We start from the raw sequence: 12888 nt of genomic DNA, 5'->3' as shown, positions 1-12888 counted from the left end.
ACGCAAGCCAGAACCATACCAGCCCTCTCTATTGTCACATCTTTCTGCCCTGCGACTCTGTTTTCTCCATCTCCACGTCCCCAGGGCTCAACAATGTGCCTGACGTAGGAGGTGCTCAAGTAAGTGCTCTTTGATAGCAAATACATGAGTGACAGAGAATTTAAGCTTAAAAAATGGGGAGGACTCACAACCAGAGAAACTTGTTGGAGAACCTGCCTTACAGATAGCTAGAAAATGTCCAAAAAAAAAAAAAAAAAAAATCAAATAAAGGGTCAAGAGAGCCCCCAGAGCAAGATGCCTCAGAAGGAAATGAGAGAGGTCATTTTTTTTTAAGATTTTATTTATTTATTTGAGAGAGAGAGTGAGAGACAGAGATAGCGAGAGAAAGCACGAAGGGGGAGGACAGGGAGAAGCAGCTCCCCGCTGAGCAGGGAGCCCGAGGTGGGGCTCGATCCCAGGACCCTGGGATCATGACCTGAGCCGAAGGCAACAGTTTAACCGACTGAGACACCCAGGCGCCCCGAGAGAGGTCATTTAACCTCCCTAAGAGGGCGTGGTGTGGGGACCCCCAGCCTGAAGCCTTGTTTATTGCTTATAAATAACGACGGTTTGTTAAGAAGATAATAAACTGTCTCTTGAGAGCTAACCAGAAAGTAATACATCCAAGGAGGATAATGAAATGCTTGATGGAACTGGCTGCTTGAGGCGTACACAGCACATTATGGGAACCCTTGGGAAACTGGCAGTTAATACCTCCACTTAGGCAAATCCATTTGCTCAGAGAAACCACATTCTTAGGGAGGAAGGGCTGGAGGCCGGAGGTATCCCAGCCTGCCCCAGGACGAGGCCAGGGCTCTTCGTTGAGAAAGTATGGGGCCCCTAGCTGGGGAGGGGCAGTTCACACAAGCGGGTTGGGTCGTCCCACCTCCCCTGGGGTTGGTGCAGGGCTGCATGGTTAGAACTCAGTTCTGGATGGATGTTTAGGAATCTGCAGATTCCAATCAATTCAATGCATTGTTCCTAAGGTCCTAGTCCTAGGCCCCCCTAGCAAGACACTGGGAAAGTGATCAGAGGCATGTTCGTGAGCCACCTCTTCCAGAAACCACTGGGACCATCCCAGCCCAGCTTGCAGGCTCGCAGGCTTTTCAGAGCTGCATCTGGTGGCACTCTGCCAAGTGCACACAATTCTCACGTTGCTGGGGTTTGGGGCAATGGGGCCTCCTCCTCTCAGCAGACAGTATGCCCCTTCTAGCAGGGTCTGTGTCTCAAGTTTCTCTTGTGTCTACTCTTTGACAGTTCCCACCTCAAGGTTTCTAGACAGCTGGGTGCTAATAAGACCTTGTGGATTCAGTGGCCTGGGGCACAGTCCCTGCCCATGAGGCAGGTAGAGGTCACTGTCAGTCAGCAGCCTAATGGAGCCTAATTAAGTGTTAAGTGCAAGGGTTAAGGAAGTAAAGTGGAGGAGGAGAGAGGGGAGGGGCTGTGTCACCTGAAGAAGGATTGTAAGAGAAAGGCTTACCAAGGAGGTGGGACTTGAAATTGCCCCCAAGGGAGTCACTTCACTACGTTGAGCTTGTATATGTAAGAAAATAAAGCAGAATGCACAACTGTATATACAACAGTATCCCATTTCCTCATAATCACAGAGAGAGAGCAAATTCTAGAAGCAAATATACCAAAACACAGTATTAATAACAGTTACCTCTGGATTCTGGGATCATGGATAAATTTTGGATTTCTTGTTGGTATATTTTTATTTTCCAAATGTTCTGTACTAAACATGTGTTACTTTTGTAATCACAAAGCCATGTTACAGTTTTATAAATCAAGCTGGACTTGAGGAAGCAGAGACAGGGAGGGCAGCCTATTTTGCCAAGGAGCTCACTTAACACAGGGAAATGAAAAAGCTGAAACGAGGGGTGCCTGGGTGGCTTAGTCGTTAAGCATCTGCCTTCGGCCCAGGTCATGATCCCGGGGTCCTGGGATCGAGCCCCGCATCGGGCTCCCTGCTCGGCGGGGAGCCTGCTTCTCCCTCTCCCACACCCCCTGCTTGTGTTCCCTCTCTCGCTGTGTCTCTCTCTGTCAAATAAATAAATAAATAAATAATAAATAGAAAAAGCTGAAATGAGAGGGCCTTGAGAAAGTTTCTTTAGTCTCCTCTGGGTTGGAAGATGGGGAGACTTATGCAGGTTTGTAGATTACAGGGAAGGAGCTCCTAGAAAGGAAGACACTGAAAATAGAAGAGAAGCCAGATGGAGCAAGACTCCAGCCTGGGTGAGAAGGGGAGTGGGGGGAGGGCTCAGGGCAGAGTGGAGGACCAGTTTTGCTCACAGCAAGTGTAACCTGTTTCCACGTGTGCCGAGAGATAAGTCCCTAAGTGGGAGCATCTGTCTGTCACTGTGTTCTGCCCATGCCAGGTATTTATGGCATCCCTGACTCAACCAAGGCCAAAATGAGAAAGCAGCCTGGAGGTCACCAGGTGGCAGAGGGGAGGGAGGAGGCGGGTTCCAAGCGTGACAGTTGGTGCTCCGGGCAGAGAGGGCTGCTCCAGGGACAGGGTGTTCCGGGAACAGAGACGAGCTCAGCAGGCAGAGAGGAAATGGGGACAAAACCTGCGCTCTGCCAACATGGAGTAGTTTGAGGGGCAACTTTCTTTACTGACCTCCAAGTCAAGTATGTCCTCCACCAACCATCTCAGTACTGAAATCACCACTGAAGCTGCTGCTAAAATCCAAGTGCTATCTGGGAGGGAGGGAAGGCACACTGAGTGACTCCCTTTCCCTTGCAGGACAAACCCATTTCCCTAATTCATCCCTCTTATCCGTCAAACCCTAGAAAGGGACTCAGAATGCGTAACTTTTGATAGAACCATCTGAAAATAGGAAGCTGAGGCTTGGAGAGAAGCTGGAACTGCGTAGAGAAAGAGGGAAAGGAAGAAAGGCAGGATAGGAGACACTAAAAGCAAACCAGCTTGCTGCCTAGTGAGGTTCAAAGGGTAGGTTCTCATTCACTAACACCCATAAAGCAAATGGCTGCTGGGCACCTGTGTTGCAGGGACTGTCCTGGACTCTGGGGAGAAAAATGACAAGCAGAGACAGACCCAGTCCCTGCTCTTATAACATTTGGTCTTCTGGCTGAGTCAAACTGGAATGAATAATCCCAGAGAAAAAAAATGTAAAACCACCATGGACACAAGTGTTACACATTCGATGATGACAGGATATAACAAAAGATTTGGGGATGGGAAGCAGTTGTCCTAAGGAAGGGCCTGTTGAGCTGACATTGGAGGATGAGCAGGAGCGAACCATGCGAAAATTGGAGAAGAGGTGGGTAGAGAGAGAAGAGCACCGTGCAGAGGTCAGGGCATGGAGAAGGTGGGGCACATTCCAGAAAGTAAAAGAAGCCAGTCTGTAGCAAGAACAAGGCTGTTCTGCGATGAAATTCTGGAATTCCAGAATTCTGTGGGGCCAGAAATGTGGGATGGGTCCAAGTGTAATTGGCCATGATGACAATTTGAGGGTTTTGGTTTTGTGTGTGTGTGTGTGTGTGTTTCCCCTGCTACCTACATTGATGGTTTGTTTGAAACAGTTCTAAATATGAGGGTTCTTTCTTGCATCAAGTGAATGAAGACTCAAGGGGGGGCGGAGGAAGGGTACTTATTAGTTTGAAAGGCAGTTTATCTTTCATAAATTAGGAGAAAAGTGAAGAACCCACTGATAGCAGGAAAAAGCATCTTCTAGGGTCTAGCGTGTGAATAAGAGAGATACTCAGTTACTGTGCATTTCCATTTTTTTGCACAGCAGAACATACAGCGAAACTTGGGAACGTGCATGCCTGAAGCCAGGTCCCTCTTATGTTCCCTAACTATGCTGTTTGTGGGGCTGTTGTTGCCACAGTAGTTGGCCTTGCCCAGACAAACGGGCGTTGGTCTGTCCCTACAAATCTTTATCCCAGTCTTCATGGCAAGGAAGGCACTGCCATGTGCTCTCAAGCAGTCCCTTGTCCAAGGTTCCTGGTTTGGTTGACAACATCCCCCCAGTACAACTTTTATCGTCACAGCTTGAGATGTGATGACTGGTTTCAGCCCAAGGAACCCCGGGGGTGAGCGTCAAAGGGACAAGTAGCCAATTTATTTGCGACAACAGCATGATTCGTAAGGTCTTCTGCCCATCCAAGGGCTCCGTGGAGACACAAACGCCCTCACCCCCCATCCGGGCCCCAGCAATAGTCACTTCCGGCCCCTGATGTTGGGCCATGAGGCCCCACTTCCTGTGTCAGGCAGGTGGGCTGTGGCCGGAGGGGAGGGGGCGGGTGGTTCTGGCGGCTCGGACAACGGCCTCACAGGCCCCCCTCTCCGGCCCTTCCCACTCCTCAGGCGCCCGACTCCTCGGGCCCGTCGTCCTCCGGCCCCCAGCGCGGCGGCGTCGCTGCGGGCTGGGACTCACGCTGCCTTCCCTGCGCTCCACGGCGGCCATCTTAGGAAAGAGAAGGAGCGCCTGGAAACGGGCGCGAGGAGGCGACGGAAGCGGGGAGAGGTCGACTGCTGGTCGGGAAGAGGCCTTGTTTGTGGCAGCTGTCCGCACAGAAGGGTAAGTTCGATTTCGAGGGTAGAGAAGAGGAATATCATAAAGGAGATAAGCAGGCAGAAGAGCCTGTATCACCGGGGGCAGAGATCTGGTTGTTTTGTTTAGCGTGCGGTGTAGAAGCTCACAAGTCAGTAGGGTGTGTGAGGATACTTGGTAGGATGGACGCCCAAGTCGGACGACAGGGGGTCTCAGAGTTGAGGAGAGGAAAAGAGGACCAGGAAGTTGTAACTTGATTGTGGAAAGCCAGATATACATTGTGAGCCTTTGTTCCGTGACTGTGATACTTGAAAGGAAGGGAGGGAGGGAGGGAGGGAGGGAGGGAGGGAGGAAGGAAGGAAGGAAGGAAGGAAGGAAGGAAGGAAGGAAGGAAGAAAAGAAGAAAAAGAAAACCATGTAGCAGTAGTTCCTGCCCCCAGGTTGTTTAGGAAAACCAGGCCCCAAAGTGGGTGAAAGGTTAAATGGCCGTATAACAGATGCCAAAGAAGTGGTTGAGACTATAAGTTCCTATTAGGAAGGGATCAGTGGGGCCCCAAGTGACCTGGGAAGGCTTTCACGGGGGAAAGGGACTCGTGGCCTTTGAAGATTAGACAGGAAACAGGGACGGTGTGGATGCTTCAGGTGGAGGTGCTGATGATATTTTTCCAAACCAAGGAGTAAAAGATGTGGTCTGACAAAAATTTTTGAACTATCCAACGCATAGGAGTCAGTCTGGGAGGTCAGTCAAGATGCCGAAATACTGGGGTTTGGGGAACGCTTCAGTGGTTTCTAGAACTTAAGTATAACTTAGGAGAACCCGTCCTCATGATTTGAGCCTTTATTCTAGTGCTAGTGGGAAATCACTGAAGAGCTAAGTAGGGGGAGTGACATGGTCACAATTTTATTTTAGAAGATCGTTCTGGCTCCAGCGTGGAGAACAGAGAAGGGGCAAAACAGTCACACAAGGCCAGTGAGAGGCTACGGAAGCCGCTTAGGGGAGGCCGTCACATCAGCTAGGCAGCAGAGAGACGAGAAGAGTGAACAGATTCAAAATATGTAAGAGCTAAAATTGTCAGGGCACAGTGATAACTTGAATGTGTAGCTGAGGAAGAAGGAAGTATCGGGTGATATGGGGATCCTAAAGTATGGTCTCCAAATGCTTTGAAACTCCTCTCATCAAGAGGTGAAGTTCATGTCCCTTTCCTTGAGTCTCGGTTCTGTGACTCCCTGGCCAGTAGAACATGGTGAAAGCGATGCTGGGTCAGTATCTGGGCCTAGACCTTAAGGTACTGGCAGCTTCCATTTTCTTTCTCTTTAGAAGTTTGCTCTTAGAATCCGGCTGCCATGCTGTGAAGATGCCCAAACTTCCCTGTGGAGAGGCCCACAAAGAGAGGACCCAGAGTTAGCACCAACTTGCCAGCTAGTGAGTGCACCATCTTGGGAGTGGGTCTTCCGACCCCCGTCAAGTCACCCCGAGTGATGCTGCACGGAGCAAGGACTGTCCCTGCCAAGCCCCATATAACTTGTAGATTGGTGAGCAAAATAAATTATTTTATCATTTTCAGTTTTGGGGTAGTTTATTACATAGCAGTAGAAACACTGTAAGAGGACTGCTAGGTTTCTGGCTTTCATTCGAGGATGGATCGGAGTCGTTTATGATGCAGAGACCACTGAAAAAGCCTAGGTTGGGGAAAAAGATTATGAGTTTGCTTTTCAGCTTGTGAGTTTGCAGTGCTTCTGAGACATTTAAGTTGAGAGGTCCTGGGATGCCTGGGTGGCTCAGTGGGTTAAGCATCTACCTTCAGCTCAGGTCGTGATCCCAGGGTCCTGGGAACAAGTCCCGTATTGGGCTCCTTGCTCATCAGGGTCTGCTTCTCCCTCTGCCTGCCTCTCTCTCTCTCTCTCTGACAAATAAATAAAATCTTTTTTAAAAAAAAATTGAGAGGTCATGTGGGCTGGACTTGGGTTTGTGGGTGTGTAGCTCAGGAGGGAGGTTGGGTTTGAAGATGGAAATTGTGAGTCAGTTGGAAACTGGTGTCACCTAAAGATGTGAATGTGGATGTGGATCTAGAGCGAAAATAGAAGTGGATCTTGGTGTGAGGAACTCTGACATTTCCTAGTGGGCAGAGGAGAATGAAGCTGCAAAGAAGACCTGAAAGGAGGAGGAGGAGAACCAGGAGAGGGTGTATCACCCAGCCGACAGAAGAGTTTCAGGAAGGAGGGAGGGAGGGAAAGAGGGAGGGAGGGATCCCCAGGGTCAAGTGCTGCCAGAAATACAAGAACAGGCTGAGCCAGGCCCACTTTCCCCCAGGCCTCCCAGGGACCAACATCACAGTAAGCAGTATGGCTGGGTTACCAGGAAGCCGGGGATGGGACTGGGGAGCAAAGGCAAGATGAGGCTCACACCTGCGTCCACAAGCCAGTTCCTCCCTGGAGCCTTGTTTCTTAAACAGTAGTCCCTAAATCAGCATCATCATCACTTGGGAGCTTGTTAGAAATGCAGACTCTCAGGCCCTGCCCTACTGAATGGGTCTGCACATACACTTGGGTCCCTGAGTTGAGTCACCAAATCAGGCGCTGGACAGTAACTCAGGGAAGCCGCCAGATGGCGCAAAACTGACTCGAGTCACCAGCGGAGGATCAGCCCGGGCAACAGAGGTGACTGATCACACCTACTTTCCCTCAAGTTTCCAGATCTAGCTCTTAAACGTAGCCTGCACATCAGAATCACCTGGGTAACGCCTCAGTTCAGGAACTTGGACACCTAGATCCCAGCAAAGACCCCCCCCCACACACACACACTATGGATCAAGCGTCCATGGATTTATTGAAATATCTTTAGGTGGGGGAGAAAAATATATTTTCTCATCTAGTATATTTTGGGATGATAGATTCCTTTATTTCTCTGTGTAAAGCAGTGCCTTCCTCAGTTTTTCTAATTTAACCTTCAAAAAGGTTTCCTCTAGTTCCAGGAAGGTGGGGCTTTTTTTGTTTGTGTCTTTTATCAAGTCTTCAAAGATTTTAGTGACTCCAGGCAGAGCTGCTTACGGACTTTTTATTCCTCTGGTGGGTTCCTACTTTGTGCAACTACTTCCTTCACATCAAGTCTCATGGAGTCTAGTGGCTGGAAAAACTCCCGGAATGGAAGAGCCTTAGTTCTGTGCACAAGCTGGGGTGTTTTCTCTAACAGCCTTTGGGAGGGCTGATAACTCAGGGCTCGTCCACAGTGACTCTGACTCTCTTTCTTGGCACCCTTCTACCAGACCCCAGCACTCAGGCTATGGATTACCAAAGTCTACGAATTCTCTGTAATTTACACTTGCCCACACTAATAATATCAACAGCAATAATAACGGGCGTTTATTGAATGCTTATTATGTGCCAGGCACTGTTCCAAGATCTTTACATTTACAAACTCATTTACTATCCATAACAACCCTGTGGGAGGCACACTGCATTTTTGCACGTTATGGATTACCCTCCCCGTTTCACAGAGTGGGAAACTGAGGTTTCTGAAGGTTAACTAATTTGCCCCGGGCTAAAGTCGGTACAGGAAGAAGGCTGGCCCTCTCAATGCCTGTGAGGCAGTAGAGTGAGGTGATAGGAGGGGGTGGGGACCCCTGCTCGGGAAGGGTGAAGTATTCTGTCACTGACAGTGTTTAGAATTGTCAGGCTGATTTTCAGTTGGTTTTAGGATTGTTTTTAGATTTTCTAATGTACTGCCTCCTATTTGGGTCCTTTCCATATGTGTTATCTTCTGCCTCCCCAAAGTCTGTGGAGTCCTGGGGCCCATTGGCTCATCAGCTGCCCAGGACAGCAGCAAAATCTAGGTTATTACTGTGCAGGTTCAGATGGAGAAAGGAAGAAGGGCAAAGGCCAGTAGGTCCTCTGGAACCCAGCTCAAGCTCCACCTCCTTCAGGAAGCCCTCCCTCATTTCCCTGCTCCTCCCTCTGGTGTGCTCTCCTGAGACGCTGTGGGGAGGACCACCCCATTGCTCTTAGGTTTGACCTTTGAACACCCTCATTGCTCACTTGCACAAAGCAATGGCTAATGGCTATTCTGTCCCCAGGTATTTCCATTTGGCAAATTGTCTGCGTGCCCCGAGCTGGCCACTGACCCGGCCACCAACCCCGTCTCCCCCTGCCCCACTGCTCCAGCCCCTTCCCCTTAGTGTAAGGTATGGAGGCTAAGGTGGTGGGCGCGTGAATCTGGACTGGGCAGTCTGGGAGGGTGGAGGGATGGGGATGGGGGCAGAAAACGCACATGAGCCTGAACACAGGCCCAAGAACTGGGTCCATTGGAGAAGTTCACCCCAGGGTCACGTGCCTTCTCAAAGGAAGAGGGAAAATGTGCAGGCAATTCAGAGTTAAGGCCACTTTTCATTCTAAGCTGGGGGAGCATTTTGTTTTAGAGTTTTTTCCCAGGCCAAAAATGCACTGGTTGCAGCCAGACCGCAAATGCAAGGATGTGTACTGGGGGGTAGGGGGGAGACATCCCTGGCAAGACTTCCAGCTAAGAAGAAGAGGATCAGAGTGTCCCTGGCCTTGTCCAGGGAGGATGGTCGTTTCCTTGCAGCCTCCCTCCCTCGGGACTTGAAGTACCCTGACTGTCTGGATCTGATGTCATTCCACAATCCTCGCTCCTGAGACACTTGCACCAGCTACGTGCTCAGTAAAGAGGTTCGGAGGAGGGAAAGACCCAACCAGGCTCTCCAGCCTGAGCAGGAGGGCATCTCTGCCCCCAGTCATTTGGGTCTCTGGGGGGCGGGGGGGCTTGAGCCAGACTGAGCTGATGGATCTTTTCCAGGTCTCCCTCTAACCCTTGGCCCAGCCCTCCCCCAGCACATCCACCTAAGGTCTCAAAGGACAGGTTTCGAGCGTTGGGAGGAGTGGGGTCCGCTGGGCAGGCAGGCCAGCTGGCCCTGGGGCTTGCTGTAGGGGCTGAAAAGCGAGCTCTAAATCAGAGCCTCCTTGACCCCACTTCCCAGGCCTTGGGGCTCCTAAGTTTCCCGGTAAAACTCTTTACCTCCTCCCCATTCTTACCAGATCCCTGAAGCTTGCAACAATTTCTAAATTGCAGGCCGATGGGATTTCTCAGCATAGCCAAATAGAATGAATGAAAGATACGCCTCAAATTCCCCCAACCCCAACCTCCCAGCTTCCATTCTCCACTCTACTTCTTCCCTGTGCCCAGTATCCTTACCACCAGCGCCTCCATCCGAACCCGTGAACACTCCACGGGCCCCACGCAACCACTTTGCTATTGAAAAGCACTTGATTTGGATTTAACCATTATATCAACAAATGTCTGATTTCTATTTTGTGGGGCTTCCCCATCTTCCCAGTTTTCAATGACCAGAGTATCAGAAGGGGTGAAGAGCTTTGACCTTTGGAAAGGGCCTTTCTAGTTTTTGAAGGATTTGAGTCTTCTCTTGCTCGGGGAATGATACTAAGTTGGGTTGCTCTTCTGCCTTGGTCTCTCTATACGTGATAGGGAAGTTATCACTTTTACCATCGCCTTTTTCTCTAGTTTTAAGGCAGTGGTTAAAATCCCAGGTAGTGAACGTATCTAGAGCCACGCATCCTGGATTTTCTGGGACAACCTTGATTACAAATACTTGGTCCCTATTGTCAGATCTGGTGTCCGATCTTGTGACCCGATTTGGGATCAGAATTTATGGTCTTGAAAATTTGTGAATTATTCCTTCCAGAAATGGGCTGGAATTTTATTGATTAATATGCATACACAAACCATTCTGCTGCTGGGCGCTGGCCTGCCCAGCAGAGCCTGTGATGCTGCTCAGCGGGAATGCAGCCCTGTTACTGGCGGTCATCCCTCGGGGGGCACTGGGAGACTGTCAGCACTCAGTCCCCTTGTCTCCACCCCCCCCCCCCCCGGGCGCCAGACAGGGGAGGGGCTTACTCACCGGCCCAGAGCGTGCACAGCACAGGCTGCATCTTCCCCACCATGGTCTCGCTTCCTCTGTGCCCCAAGCCCAGCCTGGCAGGGAGAGGCCCCGGGCAGGTCTGGGCTGGCTAGTTAAAGTCACAACGGCCTCTGGCCTGGCCCAGCCCTCTGTCCCTGTGGTTTCCCTTCTCCTGTATACCTTTGCCCAGCCTGCCCCCTCCCCTGCCAGCTGCTCAGCAGGACTGGCAGGTGAGCTCACTTATGGGACTGGACTCCTGCTCTGCCTACGCCACCAGAGGCCTTCCCCATCTTCACCTGCCCCCCCCCCCCCACACACACCTTCTCTCCACTTAGCAGGTGTACAGAGCCCTGGGCTTCTCACCAAGGTGTGGGCTTCGATAACAGGAAATTACCATCTCGTCATAAAAAGGGCATGATCTCAGGGGCAGGTTTTCAAAGCCAATAAAACAAGGGTGTTGCCCACAATTGCTGGAATACTCCCAAGCACAGTAGGATCTGTTCTTCTATTTCCCTCCCTTTCCTACAACCCCCACCCCACCCATGCTACAGACAGATGCATAAAGAAGACAGGAAGTCTCTAGGCTCAGAGAGTTGATCATTTGGTTGGGGAGATAGAGAGTACACAAGTAAACAAAGGAGACAATCCTAGAAATAACCAGACCAACTTGTCTCAGTTTGCTGAGACTATTATAAGTAACGCTGCAATAAACATAGGGGTGCATGTATCTTTTCCCATTAGTGTTTTCATTTTCTTTGGGTGTATATTCAGTAGTGGAATTACTGAATCATATGGTATTTCTATTTTTAATTTTTTCAGGAGCCTCCGTACGGTTTTCCACAGTGGCTGCACCAACAGTGCAAGAGGGTTCTTTTTTCTCCACATCCTTGCCAACACTTGTAATTTGTTGTCTTTTTTTTTTATTTTAGCCCCGCTGGCATGTGTAAGATGATATCTCATTGTGGTTTTGATTTGCATTTCCCTGATAATGAGTGATTTTGAGCATCTTTTCATGTCTGTTGGCCATCCATATGTCTTCTTTGGGAAAATGACATTCAGGTCCTCTGTGCATTTTTTAATCAGGTCATTTTTTTTGGTGTTGAGTTATATAAGTTCTTTATATATTTTGGATATTAACCCCTTTTAGGATTTATCCTTTGCAAATACCTTCTCCCAATCAGTAAGTTGCCTTTTCATTTTTTTGATGGTATTTTTTGCTGTGCAAAAGCTTTTTATTTTGGTGTAGTCCCAATAATTTATTTTTGCTTTTGTTTCACTTGCCTCAGGAGACATATCTAGAAAAATTAAAGAAATTACTGCCTATGTTTTCTTCTAGGAGTCTTATGGTTTCATGTCTCACACTTAGGTCTTTGATCCATTTTGAGTTTATTTTTGTGTATGGTGTCAGAAAGTGGTCCAGTTTCATTCTTTTGCATGTAGCTGTCCAGTTTTCCCAGCACCATTTATTAAAGGGACTGTCTTTTCCCCCTTGGAACTGTCCTGGTTTTAAAGCAGAAAGTTCCTTGTCCCTGGAATCTCTTAGTCCCAAGCGAGGTGGGAATGGTTGGTCACCCTACTTAGAGTGTGATGGTGCTAGGGGGAACATAACATGGACATGGTACAGGAAATGAGATTGGGGCAGGGGAGGGGGCCCCACTTTAGATTGGGTAGTCAGAACAAAATGGAGAGATGGTGTTATGGATCTCTTTTTTACAAAATGGGATCTGAGTCTCAGAGAAGTGAAATGAGTTCTCAAAGGTTACATGGCTAGTAAGTGGTTTTCTGATTTCTAGTCCACCATTTCAGTGGCCTGATGTCCCACTCTGCAGGTAACTGAGGGTATATAGAAGACAGAGGCCATGTCCTCCTCCTGAGTGGTCCCTTCTTATCTGTTGCCTCTCTTAGGTGTGTTGGCTCTCCATCTTTCCCTCTCCCACTTCCCTGCCACCTTTTTATTCTCTGCAATGGCATCCTGTCATCTTGAGCTTTACCCTGATTGATGCAGCCCTTCAGTCCTTCCCTAACCCTCCCCCCACACCCCCATCTCACCTCTCTCTCAAACCACCTTTCATCTTTATGGAACCTTGAAGTGTGTGGGCCTGAAATGAACCCCCATGTTTTCTCAATTGTGGTCATTCTTAGGCAGCCAATTACTGAGTCCCTGTTTTGACGCCCAGGATAGAGGTTTGATGATTGGTCAATGGTGGTGCCATGTGCCTCCTCAGAGATGTGTTCCTTGCGACTCTTTCTAAAGGAGCCCCCCACTCCGGCCCTGCCAAGTCTCTGTCACACAACCTGTTTGCTTTCTTTTCAGTTCTAACCACTGACATCCCCAAACTTTGTTCATGCTAGTCCTCTCTGGAATTCCTTTCCCCATCACATCTGCTGTTATAATCCAA

General features: G+C 49.3%; 1 protein-coding gene across 1 annotated transcript in view; it reads right to left on the bottom strand.

Moving 5' to 3' along the window:
• GPA33 (glycoprotein A33) overlaps positions 1-10532 on the bottom strand; it is a 45134-nt gene extending 34602 nt beyond the window's left edge. Inside the window, 1 exon segment of the mRNA XM_045879149.1 lies at positions 10490-10532. Within this exon segment, the coding sequence (XP_045735105.1) occupies positions 10490-10532 (43 nt within the window).
• Positions 10533-12888: the final 2356 nt, after the last annotated feature.

The sequence above is a fragment of the Mirounga angustirostris genome, unplaced genomic scaffold, assembly GCF_029215605.1.
Source record: "Mirounga angustirostris isolate CCGP_5_RB_7025 unplaced genomic scaffold, mMirAng1.0.hap1 SCAF_6, whole genome shotgun sequence".
Taxonomy (NCBI): Eukaryota; Metazoa; Chordata; class Mammalia; order Carnivora; family Phocidae; genus Mirounga; species Mirounga angustirostris.
This window is presented reverse-complemented; position numbering and strand designations above follow the sequence as displayed.